General features: G+C 38.9%; 1 protein-coding gene across 4 annotated transcripts in view; it reads left to right on the top strand.

Annotated features, from left to right (window-relative positions):
* The window catches only part of fbln1 (fibulin 1), a 182,305-nt gene that overhangs the window by 114,434 nt on the left and 49,577 nt on the right, over positions 1-18,294 (top strand). For all 4 annotated transcript variants that reach the window (XM_048548646.2, XM_048548645.1, XM_048548648.1 and 1 more), the window contains exon 15: positions 9,831-9,954. In XM_048548646.2, the coding sequence (XP_048404603.1) occupies positions 9,831-9,954 (124 nt within the window). The remainder of the gene's footprint in view (positions 1-9,830; positions 9,955-18,294) is intronic.

The following is an 18,294-nucleotide window of genomic DNA, read 5'->3' as shown; positions in this document are numbered from 1 at the left end:
GAAGCAGTTCAAAGAAGATTTATCAGATTATTGACCGATTGTCTCAGGAGAAAAGATTTGTGTTTAGAAAAGTAAGAGGTGATTTCAGTTGAAACATATAGATCTTGAGGGGTCATGACAGGTTACAGGTTCAGATGATATTTCCTTGTTTGGAAGAATCTGTAAAAAGTGATCACTATTTTAAAATAAGGGTTGTCTTTCTAAAACAGAAATGCGACAAAATATTTTCTCACAGTGTCATGGGTCTTTGGAATTCTCTTCCTGAATAGGTGTTGGAATCAGAGTAATTGAATATTTTTAAGATAGAGGCAGGCAGATTCTTTGGTAAACAAGGGATGGAAAGATTTTCAGAAATTAATGGAAACATGGTTTTGAGATTACAATCAGTTCAACCATGACCGTATTTAAATGTGATAAAGAGTCTGAATCCTGTAAGTGGGATCATTCTTTACTCACCTCTTTACTCAAGCTTCCTAAAACATAAGCATCATACACAAATGAACAGAGACTTTTATTATCCTCAATGGCTCAGGAATTAGTGTGTAAGTGATATTAGGTAGAAGAAAATCGGCTCCATGTTGTTGCTAAGAACAAATACAGCTGAAACTGTATGACATGTGTCATTGGATCAATTATTCTATTGAGAATAATTGTTGTTGTTTGATGTGTGAAGCATCACCATCAGAGACTGAGGAGAAAGTACTTACTACAAAATAAATGCTAAATGTTTGCATTGTTTCTTTTGTTGTCATTTGTTCGAGTCAATAGGATAGCATTTTTTAAACATACAAATTCCAAAGGAAAATTAGTGAACTGGGTTCAGGAAAACAAAATTGTTTGATTATTTGAAGTAGCTGAAAATCTTCTTTCAGCAAAATTCTTCTATGTCTCTTCTGTCTGAGATCTGAGCATTCTGTCACTTCTTTAAGGTGCTCCTGCCTCTATCAGTTTATCACCAAACAGCAGGATGCTAATGTGGAGGGCTTCTCACCTGTCAGTGTGGAAAGCTTGGCAACTCAAGCCTTTTTATAACCTGCATGATGATGTTTCTTGACAGATGTGAGGATTTCTCTTGCAGCCCTCCTAAAAGGAATAGATTGCATCCAATGATGTACTTTGAAGCTGGCCACTATTGTAAAGTAGGAAATGAGGCAGCCAATTCATGTACTGCAAGGTCCGACAAATACCACTGATAATAAGCAGACAATCAATTTTAGTCGTTTTTGTTGAGGGATAAATATTACACAGAGTATTAGGAAGAATACCCCTTCATCAAAATTCCATAGAATGTACAACACAAAAACAAACTGTTAAGTCAAACTGCTCCATATTGGAGTAGAAACTGATGTTTATTCTGTGCACGAGCTTCCTTCTACTTTTCTTTGTCAGCTTAATCTCCTATTCCTTTCTTTCTTGTATGTTTATCCAGCTTTAAATATTTTCATGATAGCAGTTTCAGCTAGCCATAATTGTACTAGGTTCTACATTCTAACCAGTCTCTGTATGAAGAATTTTTTTCCAAATTCCTTATGAGCTTTGACAGTAATTATCTTTGTTCTTGGATTCTAATTACAACCACCTCCACGAATAGAATAAGCTCAATTATCCTTGGCAGTTATTGTAACTTTTCAATTCCAGTCGCACAGAATCATACAAGTTCTCCTAAGATGCAGCAATCCTTCAGTACTGTATTGTATAGTTAACCCAGATCTGGTACTTAAATATCTGGCGAGAAAGTTGGAGGTGAAAATACAAATCACTTAATCATGGCTGACTTCTCTTTTCACATTTAGAGGTCACCCTAAATCTCAATTTTTCAACTCAGAATTTACTTCCTTTCTTTACTGTTCCACAAAGGTTTGGTATTAATTTCTTACTCCCTTTGTGGTTCATCTTGGGATACTTTTCTGTGCTAAAGTTGATGTAGGGTATACATTTCTTTTCCTTTATTCATTCACTGAATGAGGGGTGTCACTGGCCAGGCAGCATTTATTGCCCATACCTAATTGCCCAGAGGGCAGTTAAGTGTCAACCACATTGCTGTGAGTCTGGACTCACAAGTTGGCCAGATCAGGTAAGGAGGGCAGTTTCCTTTCCTGAAGGGCATTAGTAAATGGGTTTTTCTGACAATCGGTTCACAGTAATCGTTAGATTCTTAATTCCAGATATTTATTGAATTCAAATTCCACTATCTGCTATGGAGGTATTCAAACCCAGGTCCCCAGAGCATTATCCGGGTCTCTGAATTGACAGTCCAGCGATAATACCACTAGGTCATTGCCTCCCATCGATCATGTTAGCAATTAATTTCGGTTCATCAAAGAGCTCATGCTCTGACATTCTTGTCCATATTTCCATGAGACACCTTGTAGTAACTATTTTGTGTGGTGCTTTGGTAACTGATGAAATGTTATTTAAATTATTTTCTGCAGTTTGTATTCCTACTTAATGATAAGGTTATGAAAAGACAATGAGACAAAAATGAAATTGGAAGTGATCCTTGCAAAAGATCTTGCTTTCAGTCTCAAAAACATATTCCACTCCCTACCCATGGGTTCCACTCACGTTCCCAGTCACTATCTCTGTTTGAACCAGTCTGTTTGTGTTGTCAATCTACTTAGCCCTGAGGTGAACTTTTGAGCTGTGGGAATGGTTGGCTAGTACAGCATTTGTTACCCTTTTCTCAGTGCCCAGAGGGCAGATAACAGTCAGCTACATTGCTAGGGATTTGGACTCGCAAGTAGGTCAGACCAAGTAAGGGTGGCAGATTTCCTTTCTTAAAGAGCCTTAGTGAACCAGATAGGTTTGGTCACCACTAGATTAGCTTTAATTCCAGATTTTATTATATTTAAATGTAACCATTTGCATTGTTGGGATTCAAACCCATGTCCCAGAGCATGCAAAAATGACCCTAAACAGAATAAGACAATAAAGGGTACCAATTGACCTGACCAAAACTTCTGACATCAGAAACCAGGAAGGCCTGTGGAAGGTTCTGTCAAGTGCGACTGCCATGAACAGTTGATCAATGAAGGTATGATGGGTGGCTTGATACAAAATGGTAAGTCATTGGATGCCTTTCCTGTCACCAGTGATGCCAAGCAAGGCCATGTGATGATTCCAGCTTTGATTGCTATAAACCTCTCAGGCCTGTTTCTGTACACACTTAAAGATCTTATCACAGAAGTCCAACAATTCTGTAAAGACTCAAGGCTTATACAAAGGTCATTAAACAGCTGCTGAACGACCTCTTCCTTAGGGATGGCTGCACTATCATAGCACACACTCCAGAGGTCAATCAGTAGCTTGGTTATGGCTTTGACCTGGCCTCAGGGCCGTTACAGTGAAGAAGACAGAGATCAAACAACCCACCTCTGGTTGCATATCCAAGATCCTACAGTCACTATCTCAACAACACACCACTCCATTCAGGACAGAAGTACTGCTATTTTTGAAGTATACTCTCTATAACGCTACATTGAATGAAGAAATCAACCATCTCTTGGCAAAAACAAGCTCAGTGTTGGCAGGCTCAATCAGATCTTGGAAAGAGCAGAGTTTGTCTCAGAACAAAGGTGGAACTCTAGCACACAATGCATTTTTCTTAAATCACTTTATTATGGATATGAGACTTAGGCAACTTACCAACATTGCATAAAGCAACTAGAAACATTTGATCTTTATTATCTGTGATTTATTTGCAACATCAGACAACAGGACATAATCCACAGCACCATGATTCTTGTAAAGTGCCCTACGTCTGGTATCATAAGAATTCAGCTTTGCTGGGGTGATCATGTGGTGCTTATGCAGGATTTCAATTCAGAAGAATATCCAAAACTTTGCTAGAAAGACAAACTGAAAATTGACCTCAGAGCTAGAAAACTAGATCACAGCTCATACGACAAAACAACCTTGAACACACTCAAATGGAAAAGACTCGGCCATCAAGTGATTTTTGAGAAGAGATTCAGGACACTTGAGCATGGCACAAAGACAATGCCTCGATCCAACACAGTGTTTATATATATAGTACTTGAAACTGGTTATATAAATTGAGATCCAATCCAATGCCTAATGTCACACTTGAGTTGACATCAACCTAGATTGGTCTTTTTATTGGTGACAAGTCATCAGTTAAAGTGATGGAACAATCCATAATCTCTTTCAGAACATTACGTTCCTCCAACTCTTGCCTCTCTTGTATCTTTCACCACAGTGATAGTGACACTGCTTTAACTATCTAACCCGCATCTCAATTAAAATGAAAGTATTTCCTCAAATTGTAGGTTACATTTTTTGTGACTCTTAATAAGTTCCTATTTAGCTAAGACATTCTTTTCAGAATATTTTCCTTTTTATTTGTGTCCAGTTACAACATCATATCTCCTCTAACCCAATCCCCCACTGCACGTGTGCTCCCTGAGTTCCTCCATTTCAGACTCAGTTGGCAGTTCTGCATGGCATAGACCAAAGATGGTTCCAATGACCACTCTCACTGTGATGGTACAATAAAGATGAATTTACTGCCGTCTCAGCTCAAAATTGAAAATTCAACTCTCAATTTGGGATACTTGAATAAGTCTTGATTCCAACACACAAATGCTGCAACTTTTCCCTACTCCCCAACAGCCTACCAATTCCTTTCCTCCATCTAGTTTTACATCATAATTGATAACAACAGTAACAGTAGCAAAAGTTCCAGAGAGTTTGTAAAAATAATTCAAGATATTCAGGAACTGGCCCCAAGTTGGATTGTCACCAAACTGCATTGACCTGCAACTTGATTGGCCAATCAAATTCCATGTTATAAACATTTTAAAGTGTATTTCAAACCTTTGAGTCTTCTGTTTTGAAATCATAGGCAGTGTCCTGTGAATTGAAAAGCTTGCATTTCATACACTACACCAAAACAATGCAGTAGTAAATAAAATTGTGTTCCAAATGAATTTGATATGTATAAAAACTTCATATCTTTGTTTCAAATTGGATGTAAACCTTTTCTTGAGTTGTTTAAAGATTGAAACAGATTGCAACAGAGTGCAGGTATCATCACTTCAGCACAATGAGATCCTAGAGATGACAGTTTAGATTTATCCTGATAAGCTGTGAGCTTGATGTCGTGATCTGTGTCCTACATCACTGACCCATGTTTTCCAGATCAGTGCACTTAGCCTTTTGAAGTCTTGAAGTCTGGGCCCACACAGAAATGTTCTGATGAAAGGATGGAAAACTGCACATCAGATGTATAGGTGCCTTTCATTCCTTGTAAAACCCTAGTAGCCTGTTGACAAACAAGTGTATATTCTGCACATGAAGTTCAAGATCTAAACAAACTGTGTTGCATTCACTTGCGTTGCCACTGATTTTCAGAGATTAAGTTACAGTAACAAAGTTGAATAATAAATGATTCTGTTGCATTTGCAGATTTTTAGAATCTCTGCAATCATGATTTTCTGCTTGGGATACATTTCCACTAGGACAGGATTTTCGCCTGCCATGGAAATACTTCCTCATCTCCAGGCAAATTTCTGCCCCAGCGTCATTAATATCCTGGGGGCAGACTCTTTGATGTCAAATGGGGACCCTGCCAGAACAAAGGTGGCTGATGCTTTTGCCAGACCTCTCAAAAACCTGCATGGTACAGGATGTCTGCAGTCCTGGAATTGACAGAAAGATAGGTAACGTTCCATCACCCCATGCAGCCCCCACATTTTCTCACCTCATTGGGAATCTATGCATGGCTACACTTAGTTGTAGCGCACACCCTCTCTGCTGCAACTAGTGCCTCTGCTAAATTCTAAATTATGGACACCTGAAAGTTGCACAGTCCCAACATCAAAAGTTAGACTGGCAGAAATATGATAAATATATCCATTTACCTACCTAATGGATAAACAATTTCACATGGCTAGGTCTGCCATGTGGAAGACAGGGTGTGTGGTAGAGGAACAGGGATCTTAGCATAGATCAATGTTCCAGTCATTTTCTCCGTTAAACTCAAGAAATTTAGCAGGAAGGGATTTGAAAATCCAGCCAAGAATATATAAATTTTCCTATTAAAAATACTAATGTTACTTATTAATTCCAGTTGCTTTGAAACTAAAATAAAAGCAATGAATTTATATGTACCAAGGAAGTCTTTGTATTTAGCTGTCAGCTGCATGAGTAGAAAAAAACATAAAACAAATGAATTGATGACTTAGAAATAATTACAATGCTGACCATTTAATGAGAAACTTTGAAGATTTGAGTTTCTTTCTTGGTTAACATAGTATTCACCTCAGTGACCATTGTTTAGTGTTAAAAGGCTCATACCAGGAAGATTGAAAAGTCTAGTGGTAAACAGATGAGCTTTCTTTATTTATTCAAGCTAGCATTGGAATTTGACTTTGCTGTGATCTTTACAATAATTCTCAAATTTCTGAAGTGTGATATTCAACTGAAAATGCTTAAGAATCCTTTGAAACTTCAGCGTCTGTCATACAGTTCCGATAAACTGAAATCCTAGTACAAGAGAGATCTTCTGTTTTTACTAATAAACAGTACTGTGCTGCCGGGCTGTGTACTGACTCACAATGGTACATTGAGGACTGCTGTCCTGGTTTTACACTTCAACAGTGATGAACCAAGAATTAAAGGAAAAGTAACTTTATAAATTATCTATTTACGCCTCTTGGCCCTAAACGTCTAGTGGTCTTCTGGTGTGCTCCAGTCAATTCCCTGCTAGAAAATTGGTACCTATTTATACCAGAGTGAGAAAGGAGGTTGGCCTACCCAATACGATGAGATATACTGATCTTCAGAAGGGCACAACCGGTGTGGGGGCAACTGGGAATGCTGCATAGATTCCTGGAGAGTTGATATTCCTTTAAGATTTTATGACTTTTTTGAAGGACTGGCAACCAAAGAATCAGTTGAATCAAAAACGTTGAGATTCATTGAGTAAGAAATCTCACAATTTTGAAGCTGGCACAGCCCAAGTGTTTCTCTGAACTTCAATCCTTCTCATCTCTTTGAAGCAAATACAGCTTGTGAGCTGAACTATAATGGCTCTCAGGGTTTCACCTTCTACTCAGGGCTTCCTACAAACCCTGACTACGTGCAGTCAGCTAACAATAGCACCTTTGCTCCCCAAAGCAACTTCCTCCTACTAATAGGTAATGTGTTTGGCCACCAGCCCAGAAACCAACCCTTCAGCTCTGATTGCCTATAACCAACTGCCCATCTTTTGTCCCAGTTGTGTGGAACCAGCTAGCATCAGTCATATTTTCACTCCATTAAAGTGTAGCTGCAACTTTTAGCCTATGCCCCCAAGACCAAGATACCCCAATCAGCAGAAATAGTTTTGCTGTATTTACCCTATCTGTGCCTCTTAATATGTAGAAAACTGTGACTACAACCAGTAGGAATTCAACTCCCACTCTGTGGTTCCCATTGACTTGCTGGGGCGTCTTGATACCACATTTGGTTAAATGCTGCCTTGATCTCCCCTCACTTCTGGAATCATCATTTTGTCAACATCTGGATGAAAATTGCATTGAAGCCAGGAACTAAATAACAGTGGCAGAACCGAAACTGAACTTCTGTGAGCAGGTACTGCTCAGCAAGTGCCCCTTGATAACCTTGTATCACGTTGTTGTTTATCAAGAGTAGACATTTGGTGTATTAATCATCTGCTCATTATCCTTACTCCCCGTCCCTGCCACTCTGCTAATATCTTAACTAGTTCAGAAACTTGCATTCAATTCCATTGATTCAGCTTTAGTCTCAGAAGAGGGACATTAACAAATGTCATCTGGATAACCATATTAATCTATTGATATCTATATATATTATCCAGTTCACTACTTTAGACAATTATTCAGAAAATTCATTCAAATATATCAGTCGGATATAATTGCGCATAAGTAAATGAAAGAATGGGCACTTTTGTAACAGGATCTTGCATCAGGACAAAACATTGAAAAACACTTCTCTCTTGTTCATTATTTCTTGAATACTGAATTGGTGATTTTTGTAACTCTGTGCGTGTAATGACTTGCTAAAAATGAAGTAAAGTACGCTTGTTAATATTGTAAAGATCTATTCAATACATATTGAACAGATGACATTCAGTCTGTTAACAATGTCCTGAATAATCAAGGACAGAAAGAGACAATAGTGTAGATGCACCTTAGGCATCTGAACGGAAAAAAAAAAATATTTTTCTGCATCATAAATACAGGAAATGTCTTATAAGACATTTAGGAATTCTATTTAATGAGTTATTGGGATAATTTATGGGGTTGCCTTTATTGAAGCATTTTGAATTCCTGACCCCTCGCAAACATATTCAGATCAAACATGTCCCAACAGCGTATCCCACAGGAGTCTAACACATGGAGAAACTTAAATCAGTTTAAGGCAGGACTTTTACCCTAGCTAGACAGGAGATTCAACCTTAGAGATCTTACAGCCAATGACTGGCAGTGCTTTGGTCCCCAGCATCACCAAAAGTGAGTGGACACTGTCAGGATTACAACAGTCCCCACCATTGAAGAGCCAAACTCAGAGGCTTTGGCAAAGGGGAATAGGAATGATGTCACCATGTGTATGTCAGCATATCTTTAATAGACACGCTCATGGTATAATCTCTATACCATAACATGTGACCTTTTGGTTTAGTGGTCTCAGATCCCATTTAATGCACACCATGTGAAGCATGACATGCTGAAGGAAATGCATTACTCTTTTGAAGCTCTTGTTTGTTTTTTCTTCACTTTTCCTACTGTTCAATAAAAAGTAATATTATTAACATATTTGAAGACTTTACCATGATGAGATATTCTCACATTGAACAATGACAAGATGTTACACTACACTAAGTGCTAGAAATTTTCAGCTCACTAGGATTGAATTTTTTGGTGTATTTACTGATGTAGGCGCTATGTTTTATGCTCTTGTACATGCAATGAAATGTTGGCAGTGCCATGTATATGTTCTGAGAAGTGTTAGTTCCTCATAGAGTCATAGAGTCTTACTCCCTCACTATATGCACAGAGAACGGGAATTCTGGAATGCAAATGCTTTACTGGATGGATGGTTGGGCTATAAAAGTGAATCATAGAATCATACAGTACAGAAGAGGACTGACAGCCCTTCAAGTCTATACAGGATCAATAATCCTTTGATGTTCTGATGTTCATGAGCACTTCTGCCTGTAATGAGTGGGAGAATATGATGGGTGGGATACCATGGGGATCTGGTGAGTAAATAATGATACAAGTTCAGGAAGATTGTGTGAGAAACTTTGTGCATCTTGGGGAGAGAAACACTCCATGAAGTTCGCCCAAAATGATACTTAGCCAATTTCTGTGAAGATTTAGCCTGCAGTACTACAGAGGGTTTTCATTGTGAGGTCCAACGAGTTATCTCACACAATGCTCTGCTGTTCACCTTATTGTAAGTCCACTATGACTCCACAGTCCCATGTTCACTCTATTATGTGCTCCTGAGCAGTAGAAATACTCACTGCTGGGACCTTCCAGGATTCACTGATGCCATATTTAAAGGCACCTGGCCAATCATAACCAGCTAGGAAGAGCACTTCACCGTGCAAATAGACAGAGTAGATGAAAACGAAAAGCTTCTGAGGCATATTGGAGGCATGAGTGACACTTCATTAGAAATAGAAGGTCACATTTGTAAATGTATTCCCTCTTTATGTCATCACATGTCTGATTGCCTGTCATTGTAACTGCAAGTGCAACAATGAAGCCAAAGAAGTTGCCCATCCTTAGTTCTATACCATGTTAGAATCCTGTCTGAACCTGCTTTCCTTTTGACAGATATCGATGAATGTATCGCAGGGAGGCATAATTGCTCTGGCACTGAGACCTGTTTCAATGTTCAGGGCAGCTTCCGTTGCCTGACCTTTGACTGCCCAGAAAACTATCAAAAGTCAAGAGATGTGTAAGTAAAAGAAATTTTCAGCACATTAACATTGGATTTTTGGTGTATTTTTTGATGTAGTCTCCATGTTTCGTCCTGCTAAGTTCTCAGTTGATTTATGACTTTTGTACTTCGGTGCTTTAAACGAACACTCGGCTTAGTTCTGACTATAAGATAAGGGGGACTGGTTGAAACTAGTAATGATCAAATGTGGAATGAATTACAATTTACATTTCTGATGACTAGTAAAGAAACAAATATGATCTACTGCAACTTACGAATGAAGAAAAGTATGTTTTATTTTTAGGCCTCTGTCCTGTCTTATTCTTTTTGCAGATGTTTTGTACTGAATTTGTTTCTTGACACCAAGTACATAAGAATTGAATGTGAAATTCTTGGTCTAATTCTGCACTTAACCCTTTGGCTTAGATTATTAATTTCATGCTCAATCTCTAAGTGTTTTCTGTGAGGCAAATATGTTTCCCCTATGGTTCTACTTGTGCAATGTTGAAGTCATTTAGAATCATAGAATCTCTACAGTGTGGAATCAGGCCATTCAACCCAACAAGTCCACGCCAATGAGTGTCCCACCCAGACTCAACCCCTATGCCCACAGTTCCCATGGCTAATCCACCTAACCTACACGTTCCGGAATACTACGGGCAATTTAGCACAGCCAATTTACCTTACCTGCACATCTTTGGATAGTGCAAGGAAATGCATGCAGACTCAGGGAGAATGTGCAAACTCCACCCAGACAGTTGCCCAAGAATGGATTTGAACCCAAGTCCCCAGAACAGAGACAGCAGTGCTAACTACTGAGCCACCGAGCTGCAAACAAGTCCCCACTGATTCTCTGAAGAGCATCCCACCCATACTCACAGCCCCTACTCTGTCCCTTCAGCTCCCATGGCTAATCCACCTAACCTACATGTCCCTGGAAACTCTGGGCAATTTTAACATGGCCAATCCACCTCACTTACACATCTTTGGACTGTGGGAGCACCTGGAGGAAACCCACACAGACTTCAAGGAGTGGTGTGGACTTGCTGGGCTGAAGGGCCTGTTTCCACACTGTAGGGAATCTAATCTAACCTAATCTGTTATACATGGGGAGAACGTACAAACTCCACACATCCAGTTTGCCGAGGCTGGAATTGAGCCCGTATCCCTAGCACTGTGAGGCAGCAGGGCTAACCACTGAGTCACTGTGCCACCGCAAACCAATTCACCATGAGCTTGAAAATTTATGGGCAGCAATTCATGGGTTCTGCCAGCTACGAATAACTGCTGCTAACTCAAATAGAGTCATAGAGACAAACAGTACAGAACCAAACCCTTTGGTCCAACCCGTCCGTCCAGACCAGATATCCTAGATAAATCTAGACTCATTTGCCAGCATTTAGCCCATATCCCTCTAAACCCTTCCTATTCATACACAAATCCAGGTGTCTTTATAAGTGTACCAGCTTCCACGACTTCCTCTGGCAGCTCATTCCACACACATACCACCCTCTGCGTGAAAAAGTTGCTCCTTCGACCCCTTTTATATCTTTTCCCCTCTCACCTTAAAACTTTGCCCTCTAATTTTGGACTCCTCCACCCCAGGGAAAAGACCTTACCTATTTACCCTATCCGTGCCCCTCATGATTTTACAAACCTCTATGAGGCCACCCCTCAGCTTCCAACACTCCAGGCAAAATAGCCCCAGTCTATTCAGCCTCTCCGTATACCTGAAACCCTCTAACTCTGGAAACATCCTTGTAAATGTTTTTTGAACCCTTTCTAGTTTCACAACATCTTTCCTATAGGAGGAAGGCCAGAAATACATGCAATATTCCAAAAGTGGCCAAACTAATGTCCTGTACAGCCGCAACATGACCTCCCAATACCTATACTCAATGCACTAACCAACAAAGGCAAGCATACCAAATACTTTCTTCACTATCTAATCTACCTAGGACTCCACTTTCAGGGGACTATGAAGCTGTACTCCAATGTCTCTTCGTTCAGCAACACTCCCCAGGACCTTACCATTAAGCGTATAATTCCTGCCCTGATTTGTCTTTCCAAAATGCAGCACCTCACATTTATCTAAATTAAACTCCATCTGCCACTCCTTGGCCCATTAGCCCATCTGATTAAGATCCTGTTGTACTCTGAGGTAACCTTCTTTGCTGTCCATTACACCTCCAATTTTTGTGTCATCTGCAAACTTACCAACCACATCTCCTATGTTCACATCCAAATCATTTATATAAATGACAGAAAGCAGTCAACCCAACACTGATCTTTGTGGCACACTGCTGGTCGCAGGCCTCCAGTCTGAAAAGCAGTCCTCCACCAGCACCCTCTGATGTCTACCTTTGAGCCAGTTCTGTATCCAAATAGCTAGTTCTCCCTCTACTCCACATGATCTCACCTTGCTAACTAACCTATCATAAGGAACCTTGTCAAACACCTTACTGAAGTCCCTATAGATTATATCAACTGGTCTGCTCCCATCAACCCTGTTCATTACTTCTTCAAAAACTCAATTTAAGTTAATAAGACATGATTTTCCACACACAAAGCCATAATGACTATCACTAATCAGTCCTTGCCTTTCCAAATACATGTAAATCTTGTCCCTTGGGATTCCCTCCATCAACTTGCCCACCACTGATGTCAGGCTTTCTGGTCTATAGTTCTCTGGCATTTCCTTATCACCTTTCTTAAATAGTAGCAATACCTTAGCTAACGTCCAGTCTTCTGGCGCCTCGCCTGTGGCTATTGATGATATAAATATCTCAGCAAGGGGCCCAGCAATCTCTTCCCTTTGCATCCCACAGAGTTCTAGGGTACACCTGATCAGGACCTAGGGATCTATCCACTTTTATGCATTTTAGGATGCTGAGCATCTCCTCCTGTATAATATGGACATTTTTCATAATATCCCTACGTTCTATATCTTCCACATCCTTCTCCACAGTAAACATTGAAGTAAAATACCCGTTTACTATCTCCTTCATCTCCTGCGGTTCCACACGGTGGTGGCCTTGCTAATCTTTAAGGTGTCCTATTCTCTCTCTAGTTACCTTTTGTCCTTAATGTATTTACAGAATCCCTTCAGATTCGCCTTAACCTTTATTTACCAAAGCTATTTCATGTCCCCTTTTTGCCCTCCTGACTTCCCTCTTAAGCTTAATCCTACTGGCTTTATATTGTCCTAGGGATTCACCCAATCCCTGCGGTCCATACCTGACATATGCTCCTTTCTTTTTTTTGACCAAAACCTCAACTTAACTAGTCATCCAGCAAACTGTACACCTATCAGCCTATCTGTCACCCTAACAGGAATATACTGTCTCTGGACTCTCATTATCTTATTTTTTAATGCTTCCCATTTTCCAGCCATCCATTACTTGTGAATGCTTTACACAACAACTTTTTCTTAGGATGTGGGCATGACTGGCAAGGTGAGAATTGTTGCCTATCCCTAGTCACCTTTACACTGAGAGGCTGCTAGATCATTTCAGCAACTGTTAACCATGATACAATGGATCTAGAGTCACATGTAGGTTTGACCATGTAAGGACCAGGTAGCCCAGAGGAAAAACCAGTAAAACTGGTAAATGAGATGTACTGGTCCAACTCGTCTTGTATACTTCAAAATGGATATCCCATGTGCTCAATCTCATGTATTACTATTTTTCCTAATTTAAATAATGCAAGTGGTTAGTTGTGCCACAGTGTTGGATGGATGAGAGAAGATCTTGTCACTATTGCAAAGGCATTTTAATTTTTTGATGGGTATAACTAACTATCCCTATCTGCATGGAAGGGGCCTGGTTAACTTAAGACAGGCAGAGTGTGTGTCAGATTAATACCCTAAACATAGGGTTTGATTGCTGCTCCAGGTATAGTCCACTCAGGGCTGCCTCTTTGCCCTACGTGTAGTAAAAAATCAGGACTCTTTGCCATTGTTTGGGAAATTATCAAAAGGGAGCTGTCTTTGACAGAGGACCTAAGCTGTGATCTCTGTCGGTAATGGAATTGGCAGATAATGGATTTAGTTCTTTGCTAGTGATACAGCACCGCTTTAAGACATGTTGTGTGGTTGAATCTATCAGAAATTCAGTCTTTTTAACATTATCACAATACCAAAATTTATTTAGTTTAGTTTATTGACTTTTAACTCAATTAGCTATATTTTTTATTTGTCTGTCTGATTATCTTTACAATCAGCCTACATGGAAATCTCAGCCTGCATCAAAAATGAATGCTTGAAGTAGGTATTTTGCTGAGAGTAATGTTAGCTTTTGAGGTATGACAAGAGTCTGACTATTTAGAAAACTCTTTATTAGGTAATGGGAGGATTCTATCAGTGTATGCCAGGTAAAACTTTTCATGTTTTAAATCCATTTCTGCGTTCTTTTGATATCGTTCCAAATTACTTTTAAGTTTTTATATTTTTATTATAGAATAAATGCTTAGATAAAATTTCATGATAAACTTTTTTCTCTCAGAGACACAATTAGGGATAGATTTTTGTCATCACCACAGGGATATTTATATTGTGGAGTTGTTTGTCCACTCTATGTAAGAACCATCCCAATTTACATTTTATTAAAATCAAACAGTATGGATTGCAAGACATTCTGATAAAATTACACACATATCTCGAGGCAGCTAGGAATACAAATATTAAATAGTGAAAACAGAAAGACTGACAGAGTTTCACCATGTTCTGGTCCAGATGTTTCTCCTGGGTCAGGAACACACTGACAGGGTGTCCACAAACCTGCCCGAGGAAGAAGTGCCACAGAAAGTAGAATTTTCATTTCAGGGCTGCATAATTCCTTTGAGGGGGAACAGGAGCAGAGGTTGCTGGCTGCAGGTGCAGGTATAGGCTGGGTGCAATATCTGCCCCGCTGCACTCACATTATTCTGCAGTTTAATTTTAAAAGCATGAAACCAAAAACATCTTTTCACCCTTCAGTCTTCAAACTCAGTCTCCCTACACTCTGTACACTCCCCAAATCTACTTCAGCCAATCCCCTCTCACTTTGTAACTGTATGCCACTACATGCCCCTTCACCCATCTCTATATCCCAATGCCACTGTATGCTCCTCTCCACATTCCTAAGATCCCTCATAACACCTCTGCCCCCTAACCACTCCGCATGCCAATTAACCTAGTATTTACCGTGGGCAAACTTCAGGGAGCATGCTGATAATAAATAAATGTATCTGTCTTTTGATAATTCCACTAGTACAAAAAAGTCATTAATAAAAAAGTGAATTTCATACCTTGAGATCCTTCAACTAACCTCTTATGAAAACAAACATTTCACTTGAATGCACAATCTCTTATGAAAACAAAGATGCTATTCTATAAGCAGTTGGATCTGTCCATCAAAATGCTCACTTAACAGGCACCTCACTATGAAAATGATAAGAAATCAGTCATTCAGCACAAATCCTATAAATTTTTTCTTTATTCTTACATGGCATGTGGATGTGGTTGGTAAGAGCAGGATTTGTAGCCCTTCCTAAATGCCCTTGAAATGAATGCCTTGTCAACGGGCGTTCTAAAATATCTCATACCATTTTTCTGTAACTCCATTTACTTTTGGAAGTTTGAGACAGCTTTGGAAGTTCTTTAATAGCTTGACAGTCATAATGGATTTATCCACTTTTTAGGCACCGGTATGTCAACTTTTATAAATCTCAAAGATTATCTTACATCTCCTTAAGGGATACTTATACTCACCAAAGTGCAGCTTACTTCCCCAAAAGGTTCCTGGGATGTGATCTAAAGGCGTGCCTTGCCTCTCCAAAATGCTGTCCAAATTAATTCACAAGGACCAGATTTGCTTTTATCTTTTCCAATCTACACATTTTGTTTCAGACAATTGCCTCACTAAAATCATACAGGAGTGGAAAAGCCTGAGGATTTCAATAGTCATCTGCCTCTGTAAACTGCGTGTGGATGAATACTAAGCCAGTTCCATTCCTGCCCCCATGAAAATTTGAAATTTGTTTGTTGCTGAGATGTAAGATACGTGAGCACTTCTGCCGAATTTGTCATGAGAGATTCTCTAATGTGCAAGTCTGTGCCTCTGCTTCTTTATTAAATTTTAGAACTCTTCCACAAAAATGAGCTGAATTTTGAAAGCTTTTTTGATAAATACCAACTATTGATTGACATCCTTGGTGTTTTTTTTTAAAAGGCAGCTCATCATTATCTCTCAAAGGTAATTACAAATGTGTAATAAATGCTGGCCTACCCAGTGATACCCACATCCCAAAAATAAATATTATAAAATTATTAACACCTCACCACAGCAGTGAAAACTGTTTGCCATTGGAATTTAGGAATGGTGTATTGATTTTAGAAAAGAGTGTTAAAATTAGAGTTAGGCCAGTTTGGATTGTAATCACAATGGACATTTTCACAGGACAGGAAATCTGGAACTTTTTTCACATAAGGCTTTGGATGCTGAATGAATTGAATTTTTCCAGACTAAAAGTGATGGACTTTGTTGGGAAAAAGTTTCAAGCAATGGCATTTACCTCAGCATGAAGCTAAGATATATATCAGCCATGATCTATTGAATGGTGAAACAGGATTGAAGAGTTGAATATGCTACTTCAGTTCCTATATATCTGTCATACTTCAGGGTTGTCACATTTTAGTATAGATACAAAGGAGTTTATCAAAATTTAGGAGGGGACATGCTCAATCATGCTCTGCCAAGCAGTTTAACAGCACCGATCCCAGACCACACTTTGGGAAATCTGCTGGTTAAAAGAAAATGAAAGTGTGACACTGACATTTTGAGTGTGACACTTGTTTCTTTTGTAATGGTCACAGTGGTTCCATGTGATTATGACCAATAGAAACAGTTCAATATTATAGACTTTATCAATTAAAAAAAAACTAATTTTGCACTAAGTCAAGGATGCATGACACATAAATAAAGAAAGTACTGTGAACAGTTTCTTTCTTGGTGAGTCTTGACCAAAATCTTGACCTACTTTATAACATATTAGTTCTTTAATTTCATGTCTTCCACTTAAACTGTTGGAATGGATACAACTGTTTTCATTCATAAAGTAACTTTATGCTTGGTTTGGGTAAGAGTTAAAACATTATTTTAAATTGAATTTTGGATTTGTTGTACCATAAACTGATGTCTTGGTTCTCATTTTCCAGTTGGTAGAGAAGATGTTGTCTTCCTTATCACATCCTCTTATTGTTATCAAATAGTGAGGTATATTAAAACCTTCAATTCTAATGCAAAACAATTACATTGTTCTTTTCCTGTTACCTTTTTAAGCATGTATTTTAAAATTTAAATCTGTTGAATGTTTGAAGCTTAAAATTAATTATTTGAGAATGAGTTAATGTTTCTTGCACTGGTCGAGAGAGGTTAGAGACAAATACATTAAAGATGTCAGGGCAACCTATTTCATCATGAACTCGCCAATTACTGCATTGATGATCAGCTGTCAGAAGAAGGTAAGCAAGCAGCAGATGCTGTCTGATTTTAGTTAGGTTCCTCCTCCAGGGTCATGGAAGCTGTATATTTGTGAATGTAAAGGCAAAATGGCACCGGGTTTTGAATCCAAAGCATCTAACTGGGATGCAGATACTCCTGACTTATTTGACTTTCACAAATATGGGTGGTATTGCATGCCACCACATTTAAGAGGATATCTAGGCTATCCTTCTTACATGATAAGATCAGAATTTAGCTTGAGGTAATGAAGGCTGATTTCATTGCTCACTTCCTGAAAATTCATCCCACCATTTTTTGATTGTAGTAAATACTTCCTTGAATGAGTTGTACCCTGGCCTCAGCCAATCTTCCAAGTAACTCCTTTCAACCTTTCATCGCTCTATGCCTAAAAAGATATTTTCTGACCTTTGTCCTAAAATTTCCCATCACAAGTCTAAGCTCAAATCCATTTGTTCCTCTGCATAGATATTTACTTTTTCTATTATGTTAAATATTGTATACTTCGGCAAATTTCCCTCTGACCCATCTCATTTGAAGGCTGAAGAATCTTAGCTTATTATATTGATTTGTACACCTTCCCTCTAACATTGAGGATCATCCCCATTGTCTAAAATGCATTGCCTCCAAATTACTACATTGTGTCTAAACCAAAAGTGTATTGGACTTTTTCCTCTGCTATGGTCATATGCAAGCTTCTGAATGGCTTTGCTCAGCAAATGCCTTTCTACCACTTCTCTGACCACATTTCTGGGGTTTCTAAGGCTCTTTCTGCTGAAATTATAGTGTGAGCAGGAAATTCAATGCTACTAGCATCTAAACATGTCTTACAATTAAGTGGCTACTCACAATGTTT

This window comes from Stegostoma tigrinum, chromosome 18, assembly GCF_030684315.1.
Source record: "Stegostoma tigrinum isolate sSteTig4 chromosome 18, sSteTig4.hap1, whole genome shotgun sequence".
NCBI lineage: Eukaryota > Metazoa > Chordata > Chondrichthyes > Orectolobiformes > Stegostomatidae > Stegostoma > Stegostoma tigrinum.
Note: the sequence above shows the minus strand (reverse complement) of the source record. Positions and strands in the feature narration are given on the sequence as shown.